Source organism: Palaemon carinicauda, chromosome 37 (assembly GCF_036898095.1).
Source record: "Palaemon carinicauda isolate YSFRI2023 chromosome 37, ASM3689809v2, whole genome shotgun sequence".
In the NCBI taxonomy this organism is placed as follows: domain Eukaryota; kingdom Metazoa; phylum Arthropoda; class Malacostraca; order Decapoda; family Palaemonidae; genus Palaemon; species Palaemon carinicauda.
In genome coordinates this window covers 26,120,897-26,145,409 of record NC_090761.1, presented here as the reverse complement: position 1 = coordinate 26,145,409, position 24,513 = coordinate 26,120,897, and the positions used below count along the sequence as shown (strand labels likewise).

The 24,513-nt window shown below is 41.1% G+C and overlaps 1 protein-coding gene across 3 annotated transcripts in view; it reads left to right on the top strand.

Annotated features, from left to right (window-relative positions):
- The window catches only part of LOC137629520 (repetitive organellar protein-like), a 167,923-nt gene that overhangs the window by 123,200 nt on the left and 20,210 nt on the right, over positions 1 to 24,513 (top strand). For 2 of the 3 annotated variants that reach the window (XM_068360903.1, XM_068360902.1), the window contains exons 10-12: positions 13,632 to 13,830; positions 14,601 to 14,771; positions 18,531 to 18,692. In XM_068360903.1, the coding sequence (XP_068217004.1) occupies positions 13,632 to 13,830; positions 14,601 to 14,771; positions 18,531 to 18,692 (532 nt within the window). Of the gene's footprint in view, positions 1 to 13,631; positions 13,831 to 14,600; positions 14,772 to 18,530; positions 18,693 to 24,513 lie in introns of those variants that run through there. The other variant, XM_068360904.1, reaches the window with a different exon arrangement.

Below are 24,513 nucleotides of genomic sequence, written 5' to 3'. Positions count from 1 at the left end.
TATTGCTGGAAATTCTCATTGGCATGTTATCCATCTTTACAGTCTAAAACATTTTTGTAACGAATTTCAAACCACAGGAGAAAGATCATGCAAATGTTATAGAAATGCGTTATAGGTGTGTTTACCTCTTATTTTGTAAGCCTTTCATTGCTTCAAAGTGTGAATGATGCATATACGGTACGGTTAAAAGCTTTAGGTACACTTACTAATTTTATAGGTACCACTTCTACTGTGCCTTTTATGGGCCACAGTAATTGGTAGCCTATAATGGTTATTTCTTTGCTTTCTATCATAAATTTTCTTCTTATTTTCTTCTCTTCAGTCTCTTCTTAAACAGCTGTCGAAAGGGTATATACTTTTAATTGTGCTCATTATTCAATATTATATTGAACGTAGATACCAATTGGTCTCCAGTTTTTTATCGTATAGACAAAAAATTATATTTTTATAATAATATTGTAGATTAAAGTAAGGTGAAAGTAATTTATAGAACCATAAACCAAGAGGTAAAAGGCTTAGGCTTATGCTTTTTTATATATATGTTGATCGAAATGCTCACTCTGCATATATGGAATACAAAATTAAAGCAGCCTTTAGGTGTGTTCATGCATCACCAAAACATATCAGAAATGTCAGAAGGTTAGTGTAACTACATAATGTTCTTTGAATCCTAGGTTGTTGTATGAAAATCTAGTAATATGTTTGTGTGGAAAAAATTTATTTTGATTTTAAAGATTACATTTGTTTTTCACCAACTCATTGATTTATGGTCTACCCCAAAGCCAAAGCAAGTCCTTCAAAAGAAGGCAACTGTGCTTACCCCCGTACAAATAAATGGGAAAAAACCATATTATGAGAAGATTGAAATTAAAGTTGAGTGTAGTCTGTAAGTCGACATGGAACAACAATGGACGTGTGCTCCTCTGCACCGGATGACAGGAGGATAGGTGTGAGAGGGGCAAAAGCGTGTGCTAGAAATAGGAATGGATTGCGAGCAATTGTGACGCAGTTCCAATAAGCCCTACTGCCATCTTGGGTCACCTTGGTGACTGCAGAGGTAGCGGCACTCGGGGAGTCAGCATGTGAAGCTTCATTTGTGGAGGAAAATAGGGGAGGGTGGGCTCTGGCATCTTAGAAGTAACAACCAAACTCGACTCGGTCCCTCGTGAGGCAAAGAGGAGCAATGAAAAGTAAACCCCCCCCTTTTTTTTATTATTATGTTGGCTACCTCCCAAAATTGGGGGATGTGCCATGATAGAATAAAAACATGAATGTTAGAAATTACCCCCAATAAAGTAAACCAATGATGAACTAGTTTTAACGAAAACACACTTATCCGTAGTGATCGCGTGATATAACTGACCAGCTGAGCTGATACAATATATCAACCAAAAACAAACATTTTAAGAGCATTTAAAATATGAAATACCCTCTCTTTAAGTTAAAAGGATATTGTTTAAGAGCACGTACTGTAGTGAGAGGTGGTATATAAGGATTCAGCACTAAACTCAGTCTTTGGTCTTGCAATCTAGATATTATGTAGAACGACTAGGATTCGCGACAATGCAAGGACTTGGGTACAAAAGGAATAACGTCATTCAAGACATTGAGATTCATATGGCAGGAACTCTTCTTTGTAAGGCACATTGAACATTTAGAACCCAACTGAAGGAACACTTTAATCATGACCACTAGACCCAACTATGGAAGTTATTTTAGTGTAAGCAATTGGGCAGGCAAGTCAGACCTACTGGCAAGAAGAGAAGGCTCACGGGTCTCAGAAAACAAAGTAAGTTAAATAAGTTAAAATCTAAACAAGTTTTTCATTTTAATATCAAATCCAGAAGAGAAACTATTTTCTATGTAATATCCCTTGAACTAAACTTACTTATTCGTTCCTTATGAGTAACGATCTGCAGTCGTACTGTTTATAACGCACAAGGTTTACTGCTGCGTAGTGTATGTTCTGAGGTTCCATAAGTCCTGAATGGAACCGTGAGAGATCGTACTCCTCCCAACGGTCATTTAAAACCCATTGCTCTCTCTATGTGGAAATGCTAACTAAAGGAGTACAGTAGGTAACAAATTGAAATGCAATAAAAAACTTTATCATAATCTGGATGGGGAGATTTACGTCTGGATGAGAGCTGCTTCGTAGAAAACTAAAGAATAGTTAACAATTAACGTGCTACTTGCTATTAATCGCTAGATTGTCTCATTACCTTACGGAGGCTTGTATTTTTTAAAAAGGAAAATGGCAAAACTTTGATCAATTTTGGTGGTAAATTTCGATAAAACAAGCTTCTGGATAAACAATATGAACGTTATGGGAGGTTCATAGAAATAATGAGAAAATATAAAGATTTTACATGTATATGTTGATAAACCGAGCTTCCAGAGAAGGAGGATTGAGAATATCGTGGAGGTACATGAACATATGTATTTTTGCACAAGCACAAGCTCATATACAAGTCTTGCTTTTTTGTATGTTGTGATACGTAATACTTTTTAGTGTTTGAACTAAAATTAATGTATAGAATGAAATTTTATTGGCTATGAATTTGTCATGTACTTTATTCTATTTGCTCCATAATAGAATTCTACAAAGTGACAAAAAGTGTCACCATGCAATAAAGTTATGTTTTTAGGTTTAACAATTTTAACAGCATAAAGGAGGTGACAGGTTTGGAAAATTCTAAAGGAATATAGTCCAAGGAGTGCTTAGACAAAATTAAGTAGCTTGAATTTTTGATGCCCTTAAGGTTGATAAAGTCTCCCCATTGCAGTGCTATACTTTCTGCTTTCAATGCAGATTGAAAGACGCCTTTATTTAATTGTGAATTATTGCAGTACAATCGAGTACTCATCATTTTGTATATTCATGTCGTATGTTGCTGCAATTACTGTAAAGTATTATCAGAGTATTTGCATACACAAACTCATTGATTATAAAAAGCTTCACAATACCATTTTACAATTGCATACTAGGTTTTTATGTACTGGGAAAGTATTATATAATTTCATTATCACTCATTAAATTACTGACAAATCAGTCACCTTACAAACTGAAGCTTTCCAGTTATTGAACTTTTGAATGGGTTCTTAAGAATATCTTTGAATTGAAACTCGACATTGGCTTGTATATTACAATGTGTCATTAGAAAATGCAAAGCTCTATATTTAGTATACTATACTTAAACATTGAAGCTTACAGGTGTCTCCCAAGTCTGCCATCCCAGATAATAATATAACATAAGATTAGGCATCAACACAAATATAGAATCATGGGAAGAAGAAAGCTCGTGATGTTATGGTGAAATTTTATTCCTATTTTTGTTGAGGTAAATAGACTAAGCTCACAATACTTTCTAGATAAATGTGAAGGGGTCTACATTTTTACCTTTTTGGAGTACAGTGCAGTATACCATTTCATTGTTACTAGGTTGTTAATAGGGAAAAGAGAGACCAAAAGAGAACTAAGGAAGAAATGCACAAGTTAATGAATAGGAGAGTATCATTTTTGAGAGAGAAAATCAGAAATAAAAGAAGACGACCAATACAACAGCAGATTCATAATACAGACTGAAGCTTTATATTAGGTAAAGAGGTTGAAAGATGGATAGGTGAACCTTTCTTACTTAGCCTGTCTCTTCCCCTTCTAACCAGGGTTTAGTTACAACAATGGTTTGTAATCTGTGTTATCTCATATTAGATTAAGTTTTTCTAATTTCAGTACCTCATAAATATGTTAGACCTTATAAATAAACCCAAGGAATTTTTGTCAGATTCCAGATTTCAATACTTAGTTTGCCTACTTATCCAGTCAAATAAACGACTGGTTTTAATCCTAAGAACAAACAATTTCGGCCAAACGATAAGAATGAAACTTGTTTGCTAGGTTCTCTGGGCAAAATTCTAAATCCTACTTTATGAAATGCATATGCATCCTAAAAATCTTATTTTATGTAGTACTAATAGTCTACACGAGTTAAACTCTACGTTTATACTTCTGATGTTCAACCTTGGGTCAGCCACTTTAACCACTAGTCAGTGTACAGTATAACTTTATAGAATAAAGGTGTCCTAGTCACCTTTGAAATGGTATTTGATGTCCATAAGGTCAAGCTTTCCGATGCTAATCCTGCACAGTTCTGCATTGTATTGCGATCACATTTTACAATTTGGTAGTAACAATGATGATAAAGTAACATCACTCCAAACCTAAATTTCTTCCTGTTACTGGACAGGAAATGTAATTAAAAGTGATGGAGAAACATGTAGTTCTCAGAGAGTTTCACAGAAGGAAGAAGAGATGTGTCTTAGACACAGATTATTATTATGGTGGTCCTTAAAGCTAAAGTAAAATGTTTTCTTGTCAGGGAATATCAGATTGTTGTGGATGAAGCTAAAACAAATTATTCCTGAGAGTTTCTTTGAATTAAGATACATTTTTTTGAGTTTGGAAATTGATATTGACTTTGTTGTTATTGTTCTTGAAAGTATTCGAAAAAACATGAACGGGTGTTGCCTCGTACTTAATTCTATGAAAAGGCTGCTTTATGCATCTTCTTGGAGAGAAGTTTTAGATATATCAACATAATTGTTATTTTATAAATAAACAGGTAAAATTAATAACAAGTTCAGATTAATTATTATTATTTAGTCACCATTACGACATAATGCATTCATTATTTGATTTGTTTCTGTGTCAAGTCACTAATCATGTTTACGTAATCTCTTTATTGAAACCATTCCTACATTGCAGCATGAGGTTAAGTAGTTTGTGTTTTAACTATGGTAATCATAGCAGTCATTACTTAATCTAATATTATTTGCATGAATCTTACCTTGGAATAGAAAATGCTATAAAAACTGCAAGGGCCAATTTGATGACCTCTAAAAAAATGCAAAAAGTTTTCTGTCCGTGCTGTCCTCCCCTCTCTGAGGGACCTTTCTAAGACCAGCAGCAGCAATGATTCAGATTTATTGCATCATGGGCCTGACTATGAAAGACCTTGTCTGTTTTTGAAATTTTAACTTTTATATTTTTTGGTGTATGGTTTTTATTATTTTCCACATATGTTAAATTTTAATGTTACCCCAGTAAGTCTTCTGTAAATATTTTACGAAGATATTGTCTTAATTTCAAGACAAGTAAGATATACTTGAATTAGGCCAATCCCCATTCTATGTGTGTTCCTTGCTATTGCCCTTGATGACGTGAAGATGGCAACATATTTGTTCCTACTTGGTTTACAAACCTTTGTCCTTTAATTAGTGAGACTGATTCAGCACGAGCTGGAGAGGGGCGTTAAAATCTTGGATAACGAGAGGTTATCCAACTGGCGAAAGGTGCGTGTCAAGGAGCCCCACCCCCTTTCCCATCCAAAGATCCTCAGGTTTGAATCGGCTGCTCTCGAGTACACATGAACTGCTAATGCCTTATCAAACATAATAGTTTTTCCTATTATGGTAAGTGAATAATATTGTGATACTGATACTGTATTGGTTAAATGGTAGTGAAATAGGATATTCATTTTTGAATATGTAACTTCCCTGGTAGTTACATATATATAGCTTAATCCCGCATTTCGTGTCGCGCACGGCAGAAATTCAAATTTCGCGGCAATCACCGCCAGGTGAGCAGGTGGTCATACGTGAGCGCCCTCTCTCAGTAGGTAACTGGAACCATTCCCAACATTCTTCAGAAATTCCCTGCCGTTGATCAAGTCAACACGTCGGAAATTCGTTTCGTTGTAGGTTTGCTTTGTCTACAAATTTGGTGAAGTACCCATTGTTTATTGTTTATGGCTTTCGCTAACTGCCTTTCGACTATCGAAGATATTGGATTTTCCTTTTTCACACGAATATGATAGTGTTTTGTTGGTCCAACTTGGACAGTTTAATTTAGCTTGATTTTCAAGATGGCTCCTCTGTTGTTAAAATTTGTGTATAGGTCTAGACCGGCTTCCAAGCTGCTCTTGATTTCCACACAGTATGTAGCAGAGGGCATGTGTGTATTTGTTTCTTTTCTATGTTCGTAAGATTGAAATGGATAGGATCAAGGAATTTTTTCCCCCTACTTTATTAACTAACGAACAACTCTTAAAGATATAATGGAAGGAAAAACATTATGACGTCACAATCATGTGACGTAAACTCTTAGCAGGGCGAGATCTGAATGTCTTGAAGGAAATCAGTCCGCCATCACTGTGACGTCACAATCTTGTGACGTAATCTACGTAGTATGACTTGCAAATATGTAAATTCTTTTCTTTTTCTTGCAAGAAATGTAAAAATACTAACTTACTAAGCATAAGATTTTAATTTTTATGATGTAGGGAAATATATTATATTTGTCCCATTTGTATAATTCCTTTAGTTATTTTTCGATTTATATAGAGATTTCACTAGCGTACAGTCAGTTTACGCTACGTAGTACTCTTGACGATCGTTATAGTTTCACAATACTTTGTATCGTTATTTAATATTTTGATTTTGAGAATACTAATATTAATCATATAGCCTATTGTATTTTCTTTCTAGCCCTTGGCGAAAGAGTATAATCTCTTGAAACGGGCAGGTCTATTATGGTCTAATGTGAAATAGTTAAAAGTGCTAGTGTTCAGTGGCACATAAGCATGACGCGGTGCAGTGGAGGGTGCGTCCGTTCGTGTCTCTCATACTCCTAGTCTGGGACCTCTTCCATGCTCCCCAACCCCTGGGAGAAGGAAAGTCGAAAGGCGAAGGGAGATGTTAGACCTTGATCAGCGAACGGACGTCCCCTCGAGCGATCCTGTTGACGCATCCCAGTACACCCGCCCTCGCCATTGGAAAGGCGAGGTAAAAGTGTTATCCTCGCCGTCGGTTGAGGCAGCTCCCAGACGAGGCTGGCGTTTTACGTTTTTCCCTTCCTGCTAAACAAGAAGAGAGTTGCTCGTTGTGGAACCGAGCATCGAGATCGCTCCCTTACAGCGAGATCGCTTCCCTTACAGCGAGCTGGACGCGTTTCGGGAGGCGGCATAGATCTTGACGCTCCCTCACAGCATGCTCGACGCACGCGAGCAGGATACTTCCTTGCAGCATGCTGGATGCATGCGTGCGGGCCGTTTCCCCGCGCCAGGATCGCATACGTCATAGTTCCAAGTGTTCTCACGTAGCAAGAACGCACGTGAGGTGCAGCGCTCATGGACGCTCCCTCGCAGCGATCTGGACGCGTTACGGGAGGCGGCAAGGATTTTGACGCTCCCTCACAGCATGCATGACGCATGCAGCACGCTGGATGCATGCGAGCTGAACGCATGCTGTACGCACGCGAGCAGGACGGTCCCCTGCGTCAGGATTGCAAACGTCATAGTCCCGAGCGCTCTCGCGGCAAGAACGCACGCGAGCTGCAGCGTTCATGGAGGCTCGCTTGCAGCGATCTGGACACGTTACGGAAGGCGGCAAGGACGCTTCCTCACAGCATGCCTGACGCATGCAGCATGCTGGATGCACGCGAGCTAAACGCATGATGGACGCACGCGAGCAGGGCGCTCCCTCGCGTCAAGATCGTGAACGTCATACAGGAGGCTTTCCGCAAGCATCATTCCTGTCTAAGCTTCAACGGTCCTTTACGTCCCTGTTGACGTTTACAAGTCACAAACAGAGGAAGCTCACAACAGTAGCAGCATGCTGGACGCAGAATGACGCTTCCTCGCAGCAAGCTTACAAGGCGAGGCGTGTGTTTTCTGCCACTCGTTCTCCTTCGGAGATCGCTAACCCTTTAGAGGATGTGGCTGCCCCACAGAGACTTTTAAAACCTATGAAGCCAGCTTCCTTATCAAGTATGCCAGGATAGTTCTCAGAGGAGGAAAAGCAGAAAACTCTTCATGCACCAGATCTTAAAGATTACTTGCAGTTCTGGCGGACTTATATCCAAAGGACTTTTCATCAGGCTGTACCTCGGAGCCTGCCCTCGCAGTTTTTGAAGGGTGGACCCCAGGAATCTTCCTCTTTCAAGGAAACAGTGTTAGCCAGATTGGTCTAGAGGTCTTTTTCGACTCTGAACGATTGGATTCTCAAGAGAAAGAACAAGGAAGGACAACCTTCTCCTTTCCCCCTACGAGATTGGCTTCTAGATCCTGTGTGTGGTACAAGCCTGGGGAGGTTCTCGGTTTGGAAGTTCCTCCTCCTCCCAGGGAGACTTTTCCTGTTCGTTGACGCCTCACGTAGTTCAGCCATGACTAAGGCTAGGGTGATGCGGTCCACGTCGGAGATGGATCACTTGCTGAAGGGCATCTTCAGAACAATAGAGGTCTTCAGCTTGATGGACTGGACTCTAGGAGTCCTCACAGACGTCACAGATGATAAGAACGAGACGCAGATGCACCTTTTTGCCTGTCTAGATAAGCCGTGAGGGACAGGTCGGTCGAACTCACAACCCTTTTTTCGCTGTAGGTTTTATTGAGAAAGAGCTATGCTGTTTTCTTTCCTGTCTTCAGGATTGACTCTCACTGAGAGAGCAGAGCTCTTGTATGCTCCCTTGACCAAATTCCTCTTCCCTTCAGAGCTAGTCAAGGACTTATCGGCAGCTATTACACACAAGCAACGCAAGATCTGATTACAAAGGACTGCGAGGAAGTGCTTCCGACTAACTTTTTAACCAGGAAGGAGAAGGAAGCTCCTCCCATGCATCAGCCCTTTCGTGGGAGAGCTTGTCTAGAAGAGGACAAAGAATGGCTGCTGGAGGGCAACCTCGTAACCCCAAACAGCAACCGAAACCCAAAAAGTGAACTCAATCTCCAGACACAAGTATTCCACTACTGGCAGCAGCTCTTCAAGAGCAGGTTAACCAGATGCTGTCAAAAGCAGCAATAGAAGTGGTAGAAGTCCTCTCGTCAGAGGGATTTTACAACAGACTTTTTCTAGTTCCGAAGAACTTGGGGGGTTGGAGACCTGTTCTGGACGTAAGTCCTCTGAACAAGTTCATAAGCAAGTCAAGTTTACCTGGGAGTCTTCTGCGTCAGTCCTAGCAGGCACCAGACAAGGAGACTGGATGGTGTCATTAGATCTGCAGGACGCGTTTTTCCTACGTCCCAATCCCCCCGAACTACAGAAAATTTCTGAGATTCATGTTCCAAGAAACTAATCAGTTCATAGCACTCTGTTTTGGATTGAGCACGGCTCCCTACGCTTTCACCCAAGTGGTTGCCAGCTTGGCTCGCTGGCTACATCTGAAGGGAGTATGGATTTCAATGTACCTGGACGATTGGCTAATTAGAGCCAGTTCGCAAGAAAAGTATCTGGAGGGTCTTCAGGTTACAATGTCTTTGACCCAACAGCTAGGTCTGGTGGTAAATCTGGCCAAATCTCAACTGACACCCTTGCTAAACATCATCTTCCTGGGGATGAGGATTCAGTCAGTGGTTTTCTGGTTTTTTCCAGCCCCGAAACGCATTCTAGATTGCCTAGAAAAGGTGCAATACTTTCTGGACAGACGGACCTGCTCGGTAAGAGAATGGATGAGTCTGCTGGATACCCTCTCATCGATCAGCAGTTCGTATCCCTGGGAAGACTTCATTTACGGCCTCTTCAATTCCATCTTTCAAAATATTGGACGAGAAGTCAAGGTCTAGAAACGTGGATTCCGATTCCTCCGGGGATCAGGAATCACTTGAGTTGGTGGGCCGATGCCAACAAACTCAGGGAAGGCCGAGATTTCGTGTCTGTGGGAAGAGTTTCAGAGGGAATGGCATATAAACACCAAGGAGTTAGTGGCCATTCACCTAGCACTAATGCACTTCCAGTAGGGAGTCCAGGGCAAATTAGTTCAGGTCAACGCAGACAACACAGCGTTGGCTTACATCAGGAAGTAGGGAGGCACTCGTTCAGATTCCCTTTACGAGGCTGTGAGAGATCTCCTACTGCGGGTGAAAGCGAGGAACATAACCCTGATAACTGGCTTCATAAAAAGGGAAAAGAACGTCAGGTCGGATCTTCTCAGCAGAGGAAGACAAGTTCTCACAACAGAGTGGACCTTACATCACGAGGTGTGCACCAGCCTTTGGATGCTGTGGGGAGAACCCTCGATAGACCTCTTCACTACACAGATAAAAAAGAGGTTACCAGTTTATTGCTCTCCAGTCCCAGACCAGGAAGCAGCTGCGGTGGACGCTTTTCTCATTGACTGGGAAGGACTAAACGTGTACGCTTTTCCACCGTTCAAGATCCTGGACAGTCTTGAAAAAGTTCAGGGAGTCGAACAACACCCGCATGACCCTGATAGCTCCCTTTTGGCCCATGAGACCTTGGGTTGCAGAAGTGATGGAGTGGCTGGTAGATACCCCCAGAGCGTTACCAAGTCGGAGCTATCTACTCAAATAGCCACACATAGAGAGGTACCATCAGAATCTCCCCGCTCTCAATCTGACTGCCTTTCGACTATCGAAAAGCTGGCAAGAGCAAAGGGCTTTTTAAGGGAAGCTGCACGAGCTATCGCGAGAGCTAGGAGGACGTCCCCTGTTAAGGTTTACCAATCTAAGTGGGACGTGTTGAGAGAATGGTGCAGGACTAACAATTTTCCTCTACCAGTACCTCTATAGCCCAAATTGCAGACTTTCTGTTGCATTTGCAAACAAAAAAAAAGTTGGCTGTATCTACCATCAAGGGTTACCTCAGCATGCTAGCCTCCGTCTGTCATCACAGACACATTGACGTGTCAGGTAACAAGGATCTCTCGGATCTCATTAGATCTTTTGAGACCGCTAAGAGAATGGACAACCCAACCCCCTCTTGGAACCTGGATATAGTCCTGGCCTTTTTGACCTCAAGCAGGTTTGAAACTCTTGACAAGGCTTCTTGGAAGGATCTTACCAAAAAGACTCTATTCCTAGTTGCGTTGGCTACAGCCAAGAAAGTAGGAGAGTTGCAAGCCATCAGAGAAGGTGGGCTTTAATGGAGACAATGCAGTTTGCTCCCTTCAGCTAGGCTTTCTCGCCAAGAACGAGAATCCTTCTCGACTTTGGCCCAGATCCTTTACCATTCCTGGGCTATCTCACTTAGTTGGACGGGAAAGGAGAGAGCTCTGAAATTTTATCTTCAAGCATCCAAAAACCTGAGAGGACAAGCAGACAACCTCGGGTGCTCAGTTAAAAAGCCCTCTTTACCTTTATCAAAGAATGCCCTGGCATTTTTTATTAAGGATTTGATAAGGGAAACTCACCAGAATTGTGAGGAAAGAAGTTTTTCAATCCTTAAGGTAAACCACATGAGGTTAGAGCTGTAGCGACTTCTATGGCTTATAGACACAATAAGTCAATGAAGTCAATCTTGGAGGCTTCTTTTTGGGGAAGTAAATCAATCTTTGCAGACTGCTACCTTAAAGAAGTCCAGACCCAATATGAAGATTGTTGCTCCCGGGGTCCGTATGTTACTTCCAGCGTCGAAGTTGGAGAAGGGTCTACTGCCTTTTCCCTATAACATTTTTTATTATATACCCTTGCCTTTTTCTTGAACTTGGTATCACAGGTTGTCTGTGAAGGTTGTTGCAGCCTTCCACAGTCTGGATGCAAGTCAAGTTAATTTTTATGGTGTGTTTTTTTAGTTTTTTGAGTAGGTGGTCAATCATTGTGCATGGCTCTGCTAGGATAGCAAGGGTGGTGGTCTAGCCACGCTAAGGTCGAGGACCTTGTGGCAGCCCCACAGAGACTTTTACAGCCCCCTGGGTGGATCGCTGAGTCTCTTATGGAATGCAGGCAAATGAGGCAGGATAACTATGAAGCCAGCTTCCTTATCAGGTAAGAACCAGATTATTGGTACTACTAATTTGTAGCTATTACTAATTATACGAATTTCCGACGGGATGAGGTTTTCTAACCCGCCACTAATGGTGTTAATCAGCTATATATATGTAACTACCAGGGATGTTACATATTTAAAAATGGTATTTTTATTTTAAGATAAATTTTTAAATATACTTACCTGGTAGTTACATATATAAAAGGGCCCTCCCTCCTCCCCTCTGAAAACAGGGGCATGGAATTTCTGAGGAATGTTGGGAATGGTTCCAGTTATAACCACCTGCTCACCTGGCGGTGATTGACGTGAAATTTGAACTTCTGCCGTGCGCGCGACGAAACGCGGGATTAAGCTATATATATGTAACTACCAGGTAAGTATATTTAAAGATTACTTTAAAATAAAAATACTATTTTTTGATAAATAGAAATTATACCCTTCCTTACATCATTAATTGGTTCCTCCTTTGATATTGAAGAATGAACGTCGTAAAGTCACAACTAACCTAACGAATAGTGTTACTTTACGGTAGAGTAGTGGAAGATTTTTATTATAGAAACTTTCGCATCCAATCAGTATTCAGTTCACATACTTTTAACCCTTTCCATCCATCCGATCCCCATCTTTGGAAATTTATTCCCGGGTACCTTTTGGGGACGTCTGATAACTCGTCTCGGCACAGAAATCTGTAGCGTTATTTTATAAGAATCTTATACTGGACATAGATTACGTCCAATGGGGCTGAAGGGAGTAAAATTCCCTGGACATAGAATATGACTAATGGGACTCAAAGGGTTAATTTCTCAGTATGTTACCATTAAAAACTTCTTTAGTCCTTTATAGATGGTTTTACATGTGATTTAACCATGGCGGAAGTTTCTAGCACAGCAAAGTGCTACTGTGCTTCAGTATTTCCTAAACTTTATTTGATATGTTGGGTACTTGGCTCAATAGTTGTCAATAGAATCACTTATCTTTTTTTTTTTAATTGAAACATTGTTTGGGTGTGAGCTGAACAAAGTAAAGTGTGCTAAGTTAAATTTGAATGTTGATGTGTTTGAGTTTAGGAATTTGTTAATAATTTTCATGCCCGAGTACCCCTGTCCCTCTAACCTGGGCAATGTCGTATTCAGCAAATGAAATTCAGGTAATTTCAGGGAGATAAATTTTATTTTAAATTTAAATTAATTATTTTACTTCCTACTTGAAAGCCATGCTAGTTTCCACCCAGCTCCCGACTTAACAGTTTGAGTGACATGTTCACAAGAAGAGTAATAATGATAAATAGAAAAGGGGGAAGCATTTTTTATGCTAACACTTCATTCCCCTTCTTATTTTTAGGTGAAAAAAGTCTTGTAAATATCTTTATAGGATTTTTATTTTATTTTTATTTTGGGCAAAGTTTTCATTTAGAAAATGAAATAGCAGCTAAGTCTCTTGTAAGTATTGAAATAGTTAACTTTATTGTATTTTATCTGTTTTCATTATTGTAGGTTCTTTTAAAGCCATAGATATTCATTTGTGTGTGATCTGTTAACAATAACTTGAAAATTAACCTATGTTGTACTATACGTGTTAATTTCTTTTGGTAATTTTCATATTACAATTTGATTTTTGTGGCATGCAGTCCATTGTCAACTGTGAAAATATGCTCTACCAACAGCAGCTATTAACTAGAAAATTTTTTATGGGAGTGTACGAGATCATTACTGTATTACTATAACAGATAAAGGTAAAACGATGGTCTTTCGAGTAAGTTAACGAATACTTTCCTTTTTGGGCATGGTATAACAGTAAAGTTTAAACTAATCTAGAAAATAGTCTTTTTACTCTATATTTTACTTACTTTGCAGTCGGGCAGTTTAGCATGCTTAGCTGGATGGTTCACCGCAAGTTCTATGCTGCCCGATGAAAAGGGGGCTTACAATTTTGAATGGCTAAGGTCGTTCCTGTTAGATGTCCTTTACCATCATCCTGGTGCTGCACATCAGGCTATTCTGGCAACAGTACTTACATCCAGAAGAGTGATGATCAAACACTTCAAAGAGAGACGTACGTATTTCTTTCTTCTGAAGTAAAGTTTCAGCAAACTCAATCTTCGTTACTTCTACAGATAATGGTGGTAGTTATCCTTCATAGTATTGTAGGAACACACACACACACACACCCACTCTCTCTCTCTCTCTCTCTCTCTCTCTCTCTCTCTCTCTCTCTCTCTCTCTCTCTCTCTCTCTCTCTCTCTCTCTCTCTCTCTCTTTTTTTTTATTTTTGTGACAGTGTACCCTAAATAATTAAAACTATTGGTTTGTTTGACTGTTCAAGCATTGATTCCTCTATGAGAATTGAATTATCTTTTTTGTCATACATCTTTGTGAAAAGTTTATAAACATTAAGTTAGATATCAGTGTTTATGTATATGTTACTCTCAGTATTTGATTGAATACTGTATCTTTCAAATAAAAGTGTATCTTTTGAAAATATGAAATTGATATTTTACATACCATAGGTGGTCTTCATAAGCTTGGGAAAACAGTTCCAAGAGATAAGTCTCCACACTTTCAAATATTGAGAATAACTTCTTTTTTCTTATACTATTGTAGTCTATTGTTGTAAGGATAAAGTTATTAAAATAGAAAACTAAAAGAAGGCTTACAAAATTTGTAATATTTTTTTATATTGTAGAATGGTTTACGTTTTTATAAAGGTAGTACAGTGGTAACGTGTTGACCTTGCATTCGCATGGATGATACTGGAACTACAACCAAAGACCTTCTATTATTGTGATCTTTTAATTATGTTTAATATTCATTCCTTAATTACAGGGCCAACATGCCTGGAGAAACTTATTCAGTGGATAGTGTTTCACGGCAAAGGGGATGGGAACAAAAAGGTTCGCACAAGTCTCATGAATTGGTTCCTTAAACAAAATATACAAAGTATTCCAAATAAAGATCCTGTGATTTTCACTCGGGAATTAATGACTGAACTATCAGGTAAGAATGAGGTGAAATTTCTCTTTGTTTATCCATATGTGTATTTAATGATAGTTTTTAATTGTTTAGATTGTGTAGAATTTCTTTTATAAATGTTTAAGATGGTAGGGTAAGAATAGTGTATTAAAGAACTTTTATACAATATGCAATATGATTGTTAAGATTGTTCATTCAACATGCCAGAAAACATCAAATCAATCAATCAACCACCACTGAAATTTGTAATACTCAACAACTCCATGGAGTACTATCAAAGCTCTTCAGAGTATTTGTCCTAGAAATATAAGTTTTCGTACCATTTTTCTGCAATGCTCAAGTGCATTGCAAGGTCTTAAATACAGTACTGCATATGCATGCATTGATAGTTTTAAATGTGTTTAAGGGGGCCAGGCGGTTAATGCGGTTTTTTAAGGACAGGACTTAGACATTCATACCAATTAATAAGGTGACTTAAGACATCTCCAAATTACATAGGATTTTTGCTTCTGACCTTTGGTTTTGCGATGCCATGACGATTTATCCTGAAAATGAGGGTTTTTCAAATTCTATCTACTCCTTCTATAATTAATATTAAGACCTGAGATTACTACCCTATATAGATCTGATGTATACCTCCAATCATATGAAGAGTTTTTTATGTTAATGTCATTGTTTTTGCTAGATAATTTTTCATTATGGTAAACAAATAAATCCTAAAGTTCAGGGACAAAATTAAGAAAATAAATTGGATAAAAGGGCAACATTTGATTGTTTTATAATGTCTTTCTAAGTTATATACCAAATTTCAATAATATATTCTTAAAACTAAGGGAGAAGAAGATAGACTTTGAAGGTCAATAAGTATAGTTTTGAGATAAGGGTATTCAAAGATTTTCTTTGTATTTTTACAAAGACAATACTTATTAATAAATCATGATTATTATGAATTTTATGTTCCTTTTTGGATGTTACTAAATCAAAACAAAGTTATATATCATAATTTAATTATAAATGAAGATTCCTTTGCTCAATATCTTGCTTCTTTTGGCGAGACTGTCGATCCTTCATCATCTCTCCTTCACTAACTCTGCTAATTTTGCCAATATTACCTACTTCTGAACTCTTATTAGAACAAATTTTCTTCTTCCTAATGTTAGCGAGCTGTTGAAATTGTCTTTTCCTCTATAGCATGAAATTCTTCCCGAAACCGAGAAAAACAGACGTTAAAACATGTGAATGTCAGAGGTCAAATTCAAACATGTACTATCTATGAGGTTTATTCTAGGACTGAAGTCCTAAGGATGTAATTACCGTGTGATACATCGTCTTTTGACTCATGGAATCTATACAGGTGCCATTGCTCACAATTTGTTTTATATTGAAATGTAATAATTATCAAAATTTACGATAACAGAAGAAATACTGCATTTTCTTGTAGGGATCAATGTTTTTAGTTTATTGAATTACTTTTACTAATTACCTTGTAACTATGAAAGTAAGAGGAATTTAGACAAAATATTTCATGTACACATTCTCCATTGCCGTACAAAGCTCGGTGAATTTTTTCAGGATTTTGTATATTTCTTCCTATACCCCCATACATTGGGATACTGGCCAGGCCCCATAATAAAGAGCCAGAGCTGCAACTACCATAAGCAATTTATTACCATATAGACTTTAATAACTAAACCTTTCCTTTAATAAATGCCAGATGTTGGGGTCCATTAATTTGATAGGAAGCCTCCAAGCCATCATTGCAATGGGGAATTCTTTGTATTAAAAGTAGTTTGACAAAGCTATTTTATTTTATAGGGCTGCTAAAACCTTAGGTTCCTAGATTACAAAACAGAGGGTTCGGATCTGTGGCTATTCTCCTTGTGGCCAGAACAGGGCTATTAGAGCCATTTTGCTGTTTGAAGAGAGCCTAAGCTTGTTTCACACCTGCTAAATTATGGCAAATAATGGGAATGTTTAAAGATCTAGAGTTGTCTTCCCATAGGTAACAGGAAATCTACCATCTATGTTAAGGAATCCGGAACAGGAGGACAAAACACCTTTATCAGTGACATTGCAAACATGACTGCATTTCGGGGACCTCACTATTCTAATTCTAGACTTATTGACGGGTTAGACCTTTCATTTGGAAGAACTGGACTGTTTCTGCTTAGCTGAATTTTTCATTTATGCTAAGAATTTTAATCTGGTATTGTGGATATAGCTCAGTGATTTGTTCACCCTCCCCCTCATTTCAAGGATAATAAATGGAAATATAACGCGCTTCTATCCTGTTTTTTTATAACTGGTACGGGAGCTGCTACATGTATGCTCAGGTTCGGGGTAAAGACAAAGTATTTGCTTGCTTGCAGTGTATTTTAATTTTGTTTATTTCTTTCTTCTATATGAATTGTCTTTTACCGCATCTGATGTGAAATTTCTTTTTCCTTGTTATATTTCTTTCATAACATCCTGTTTTCTTTAAGACTTTCATAGTAAGACTCATTTCGGCAATAAAATATCGTGTATACATTTATCCTGCTAACGTTAACCCATGGTGAGCTTGGAGCCGAGTTTGCAAGTGAATGAAGCACATTGCCATCCAAAAATTGAGAAACTGATCAGCTCTAGCTGAAACATTACCAACAACATTAAATTTGCAGTGAACATTCAGAACCTTTACTGAATGAAATACTACTACCACTGGACCCAACTTAGAAAGTTAGGTTGGGGTCAGTAACTTGACAGGTAAGATCAAAACTACCACTTATTTTTAAGTGGTAGTTTTGATCTTACCTGTCAAGATAAACTAAAGGAAGCTAAATAAGTTGAGAACTTTGAAGCCTAACACTATGAAAACTTGTCAGGTTGATGTGTGCGATAGAGATTGGTTCTGGCGTGTCGTATTCATTATCATCCCGCTACAAACAACTAGCTTAGTCTTTTCTTGATTTCCCTTTCCCCCTAAACTAGAAGCTAGTTTTTTTTTTTTTTTTTTTTTTTTTTTTTTTTTTTTTTTGAGTTGTGAACGTTCAGTTTTTCTTGATCGGCAACCATTGAAACATACTTTTCCATGAGAAGGTCTATGAGGCAAACACACTCCTCACAACAGTTATCTAAATCATAATATTGCCCTTGACATACGTGCAAGCAGAATGCTGATCAGGATCTCCCAAAAGCTATTCCATTATACACTCCATACAGTGGGTGCCAACAAATCCAGGGAAAGATATCTTAATGTGCAGTAATAGGTAAACAATCTGGAGCATGTCATATATAAACTGTGAAGACAGAGAAACTAGAAAGGCAAAGAGACTCTGGCCCGTCAGTACTGGGCACATTTCCACTTATTGGTAGAAAGTTCCGTTCATTTACTATGTATTTGTTTATTGAAGGGACAAAAAAGGGGAATTTTTTTTCTGTTTTTAAAATTTTTGATATTTTACGGGTAATGTCGATTAAACCGAGCTTCTAAAAAGAAGCAATGTAAACATCAGTGGAGGTTCATGGAAATGATGATAATATTGGAGGTACTGTATGTCTTTAAACTGTAATGATACATGGAACATCCCAATGATTGTTATTGGACAACTGAGGGGTCCACTGTTATTTCTTTTGAGGTGAAGTGGTTGATTTTAATTTAAAGTTGAAGTACAGTAGCTCTTGCATGATTGATTTCACTATAGAAATTGTTTCATTGAAGCAATGCCTGAAAGAATGAAAAATTTTAACTCAATGGGCTTTACTGAAACATTTTAGTATTATGATTTTTCCTCTTTTTTGCAGAATGTACAAATCAAGATTACTACCACAACATTATTACTGCAATTGTTGTCTTCTCTCGCTGGCAAGGGAAGCATTGGATTGAAAAGGATCTGTTACCTATTGTAAGGTCTGCAGCAAAAAAAGATTCTGCCTCACCTCAGTGCAAATATAAATTGTTGACAGGTAAGTAAATTATTCTTCAAGTGTTACAGATGCTTCAGTTTTAGTACCTCTCTGCTCTGATATTGTGTGACTGCAATATGCATCCCTCCTCTATATATTATGGATTAAGTTGAATAGGCTAGTGAATCCATACATATACTTTAAAAAAGAAAATTGAAATTCTTAGGTTAAAGCAATTGAAAGTCATTTATTAAACTAAAACACACACACACACACATATATATATATATATATATATATATATATATATATATATATATATATATATATATATATATATATATATATATATATATATATACTGTATATATATTTTATATATGGTAAGCAGGTCTTCTAGAAGGACACTCCAAAATCAAACCATTGTTCTCTAGTCTTGGGTAGTACCATAGCCTCTGTACCATGGTCTTCCACTGTCTTGGGTTAGAGTTCTCTTGCTTGAGGGTACACTCAGGCATACTGTTCTATCTAGTTTCTCTTCCTCTTGTTTTGTTAAAGTTTTTATAGTTTATATAGGAAATATTTATTTTAATGTTGTTACTATTCTTAAGATATTTTATTTTTCTATTTTCCCTTTCCTCACTGGGCTATTTTCCCTGTTGGAGCCCCTGGGCTTATAGCATTCTGCTTTTCCAACTAGGGTTGTAGCTTAGCATTTAATAATAATAATAATAATATATATTTGTTCCAACACGAATACTTACCTCGAATTACTTTCTTTTGGAGTCACTTGGTGATCTCTTTTTCTCGACCAAGGTTTTTGGCGCCGTTATCCCCCACTCCGTTCTCCATATAGGCCTACCCCCGCCGCCAAAGAATGCGCCCCGAGGGCAGGATTAGGGCAGGTCACTGCTTCTCTGGGCCATTCTCCTCATTAAGTTCTTGGTCGTGAGGTGTTCAACACCTCACTCCCAGCCTCTCTCGATCCTTTGTGCGCATTTAGTGTCCCACGTGTTCCCAGCGTGGGGACTTGTGTTTTTTCGCAGTGTGCTTCCCAAGTGTTCCTGTGCGTTCACTTTTCAACCGTGTCCTTACCCGGTGTTTAATTCATTTCCTTAAGTGCTTGTGTCGTGCGTTGTGTGCGTTATGGAACAGTATTCCTTGATTTCCTTCAAGGAGTTAATAGCTGAAAGGACCAATTTTTACAATAAATCATTCTTCCTCCCCTTATCCTCGGTGTTAGCCGTGTAGGGGCAGCTTATGTTCCCCTTCAACCACGTGTCAGGACTACTGGTCCTGGAACGTAGTGCAGTGAGTGCACTTCGGCACCAAAAGGAAGAATACATCCAAGAGGATCATAGGAAGACGAGCCTCTCCTCGCCAACTTAATTCCCGATGCCTCGTCGAATAGAGATTCTTATACAGCCATCTTCCCCTACCCAGAGTAGGGGACGAGGTAAGTCAGTTGCGGGGAAGTGCCCATTGCTCTTCCCCAAGAGTTTGGGTGGGTGCGGTATAGCACCAAGAAGAAGTAGGCGACGAAGGGTTCGCCTAAGAAGACTAGCGCCGGGCGTCCCGCCTGACAGAGCTTCCCTACCACCCTCTCCTACCCAGAGTAGGAGACGAGGTTGGTTTATTGTGAAGAAGATAACTCTTAAGAAGTAGTTCGAGGTAAGTACTACTTTCGAGAGTGTGTGGGGAGACGGAGTCCTGGTGCAAGCAGGCCACGTCTCCTCTGATGACCCCATGTGGGGGAAAATGTCCCTAATTCTTCTCCAGTCTCTTAGCGTATTTTTCAGTCTCTTCTGCAGCCGAGGGCCTCGCCGAGAAGGAGCCTCCCAGGTCTGTATTGCAGCGTTCCCCGGACCGACAACCCAGGGCCTTTTCTCACCACGAAGGCCATCCTCCAGACGCAGATACAGTGATACCTCGGTAGTCGAACGACTCTATACTCGAACAATTCGGAGTTCGACCAAAATTTTCGAGAAATTTTTGCTGCGGTGCTCGACCAAAAATTCGGTACTCGACCAGCCGAACACGTGACGACCGCATGGGCTTTGTGATGATCGCGCCATCTCGGCCACTCTCGCTTGTTCGGGAAGCATCAGTTCTCTCGAGAGCGTCACTCAGACAACGCGCGATCAGCATTCGTTGTGATTTAGTGATTTTCAGTGCTTTTAATTGCTTTTTTAGCTTTCATAATGAGTCCCAAGAAAGTAATGAGTGTTAAGGGGAAGGAGAAGAGGAAAACAGTGCGAACAACGATCGAGTTGAAGAAGGAAATTATAGCGAAATATGAGAATGGTGTACGAGTGTCCGATTTAGCGGTAGAATACGGAATGGCGAAGTCGACCATTTCTACGTTTTTAAAGCATAAAGAAATGATTAAGAAGGCGAATGTTGCAACGGGAGTTACGGCGGTAACTAAGCAAAGGCCACAAGTGATTGAGGAGATGGAAAAGTTGCTTTTAATATTTATTAAAGAAAAACAGTTGGCCGGGGAAAGTGTTAGTGAAGCGTTCATTTGTGAAAAAGCGTTGCATATCTATGAAGAATTAGTGAAGAAAAGTCCGAGTACCAGTGAAAGTGATTCATTTACATTTAAAGCGAGCAGGGGTTGGTTTGAAAAGTTTCGTAATAGAACAGGTATTCGTAATAGAACAGGTATTCATCATTTTCGAAGAATACTGCAGAGGAGGAAGAAACAATTAACAATAGACCAGTTTTTCACAAAAGAAAAGAAAGCTGCTACATCAAAGCCTGTTTCTCCTCCAAAGAAGAGACAAAGAAGAGAAGAAACCCCTGAAATAGATCTGCCCACCCTTTCATTGGAGAGAGAAACAACTCCTGAAGGAGAACTACCCCGCCACATCATGGAAGGGGACTCTCCTTCCAAGCAGTAACCTCCCCCTTCCATCCTCTCCACATCCATCCCTGTATGCCATCGAACCGCTGCTCAAAGGTATGTTCACTACAGTACAGAAAATGGTTTAAAATTGTTTTATTTTAGTACAGTAAATGGTTTAAAATTGTTTTATAGGATTTTCTGACCAATTTCATACACATTTAGATAATTATTGTTGTTTAGGTACACGTTTTATTAATATTTTGGGCCTGTTCGAGTGCTTGGGAACGGAATAGAATATATACCATTATTTCTTATGGGGAAAAAAAATTCGGTACTCGAACAAATCGGAGGTCGAACACGGATCTCGAACGGATTATGGTCGAGTACCGAGGTATCACTGTATAACCCTCGCAGGGAGAAATGCGAGAAGGCCTCTTCAGGCAGGCGTAAGACCGCGAAGCTTCCGGTTCACCCCACCAACGGGTGTAACCGAGCTTCTTTACGGGCAGCCTGGCCGAATCAACACAGCTGGTTCGGCCCTCGGACTTAAAAGGAACGGTTCCCTCCGTCGGGTCAGCCCACGGGGATCCGCGTCCGCGTCCCCCAGCCCGCCCGCAGGTGTAACCGGGCTTCTTTACGGGCAGCCTGGCCGAATCAGCACAGCTGGTTCGGCCCTCGGACTTAAAAGGAACGGTTCCCTCCGTCAGGTCAGCCCACGGGGATCCGCGTCCGCGTCCCCCAGCCCGCCCGCAGGTGTAACCGGGCTTCTTTACGGGCAGCCTGGCCGAATCAGCACAGCTGGTTCGGCCCTCGGACTTAAAAGGAACGGTTCCCTCCGTCGGGTCAGCCCACGAGGATCCGCGTCCGCGTCCCCCGGAGAGAATACACGAAAAGTAGTCCTCGACGGTACGGTGTTGCCGGTTCTGACCCCGAACCTGGTGCGGAGCTCCCCGCCGGGGAAAACCGGTACCACCGCAAGGGAGTGCCTGGTATTCCAGAACCGAAGCGCCCGGGGAGTGCCCGGTGACCCGGCGCCTCGAGATCAAGCGGTAGGAAGGACTCTACAGGTAAGCGTAAGTCCCCGAAGCCTCCGGTTAACCCCGCCCAGCGGGGGAAACGCGCTTCTGGTCGGGTGGCCTGGCCGAACCAGCCCGGCTGGTGCAGCCTTCGGGTCAGAAGGAACGGTTCCCGCTGTCGGGTCAGCCCACGGGAACCGCATCCTCGGCACCCAGAGCCTTGGGCCGACGAGAGTCCCCGCTGAACCAGCGTTGCTTGCGCTAACCCAGGCCCCTGGTGCGGACGTCCCCGCAGATGAAATCCAGTACCTCGGCAGGACGGCGCCCCTGGCCCCAAAGAGCTAGACGTCCAGTCGGCGTGCCCGGTAACCCAGCTCCCCGGCCCCAAGCCGGGTCCTCGGCTGACGGAGAGGAGCGCTCCCTGACGGAGCACTCCATCTATAGGAGAGTGGTTAGCCTTTGCAGAAGACACCACAAGTACCGGAACCTGCAACTACGGATGTAGTTTCCTGGAAGTCAAGCCTTTTTGAGGATCATGCAGACTCCTTACAACCTAAGACGTCCCTAGCACTTCCTCTAACCCGAGATCTAGTCCTAGAGCAGGAGTATGTCGGCAAGGTAGTGGCCAGCAATGCCGGGGTCCCCCAACCTTTAAGGGGGGGTCAGCAGGACATCGTTATTCAATGCGTTTCAGACAGTAGAGCCTCTTCAGCCCCAGTCTGGTTCTCGCCAGCAGGAGCCTCCATGATGGAGAAAATGTCGAGGGACTTAGTAAACGTCCCCTCTTGGTTGGACTGGTGGGCTTACACTTTTGGAGGTGTACAAGCCTCCTTTGACCCCGAGGACCCTGTCCAGCAAGGCCTTCAACCCTTAGGTTATTGACATATCAGTCTCTCGCACTAACAGCTAACTGGGTGTTCTGGAAGCGAGACACTGTTCTGGCGAAGGTGTCTTGGAAGGCACCAGACAGGGAGACGCGAGCTATTCGCAGCTTTCCCTTGTGGGGAGAGTCTCTGTTTCCTCGGAAGGAACTAGGAACCATAATGGAGAAGGTCTTGAAATAGAAGGAGACTAACGTCCCCAGACCTACGACTCCTAGGAGACCGCCCTATAAGAGATCTGTCTCGGATAGTGCCGCGACACCCCAAGCCTCTACCAGCACTACGAGGAGAGAAGCCCCCCTCTTCCTCCTGGTCCGCAACGCCTCAGCCCCTCCGCAGGGGAGCTCCAGCGCCCTCTAGCTCCTTCAGGTCGGGTTACCCCTCCTCTATGGGAGACAGATCAGGCCGCCCCTCTAGAAGAAGATAAGAGTGGGAGGCCCCCTATCCCCACCCAACCCTCGGGTTGGAGGATGACTCAGACATCATTGGCAAGCATAGAGGGCTCAAGGAACGGAACCTTGGACAGTGTCCTTACTAAAGAAGGGCTACGGACTTCCATTCCTAACGGAACCACCCACGCTTTTTCCGGCCAACCGGATAGAATGGCTAGATCCCAAAGACCCGTTAAAGAGGACCGCCCTTCAAGAGGAGGTGTCGTCCATGCTAGAGAAGGGTTCCATGGAAAAAGTTCTTCTCCCAGGGCCAGGTGTCTACAGTCGCCTATTCCTGGTGAAAAAAAGCGACCCTGGGGTGGAGACCGGTTATAGATCTGTCAGCTCTCAACAGGTTCGTCAAGAAGACGGACTTCAAAATGGACACGCAGAATTCAGTCCTGCTGATCTTGAAGGAGAAAGATTGTAGGATGACCATCAACCCCAAGGACGCATACTTCCAGATTCCGTTCCACAACTCGGGTCGGAAGTTCCTCCGGGTGAAATAGGGTTCCCAGATCCTGCAATTCAGGACCCCTTTTTCTTTGGTCTGTCAACAGCGCCCCAAGTGTTCACGAGAGTCTCCACGGCTGTCGCAGTGGGGGCGCACGAACGAGGCATCCGCCTTATCAGATACCTGGACGCCTGGTGGCTTCTTCCCGCCTCAAAGGTCCTCTTGGAGGGACAAGGGAGAAGTCTCCTCCA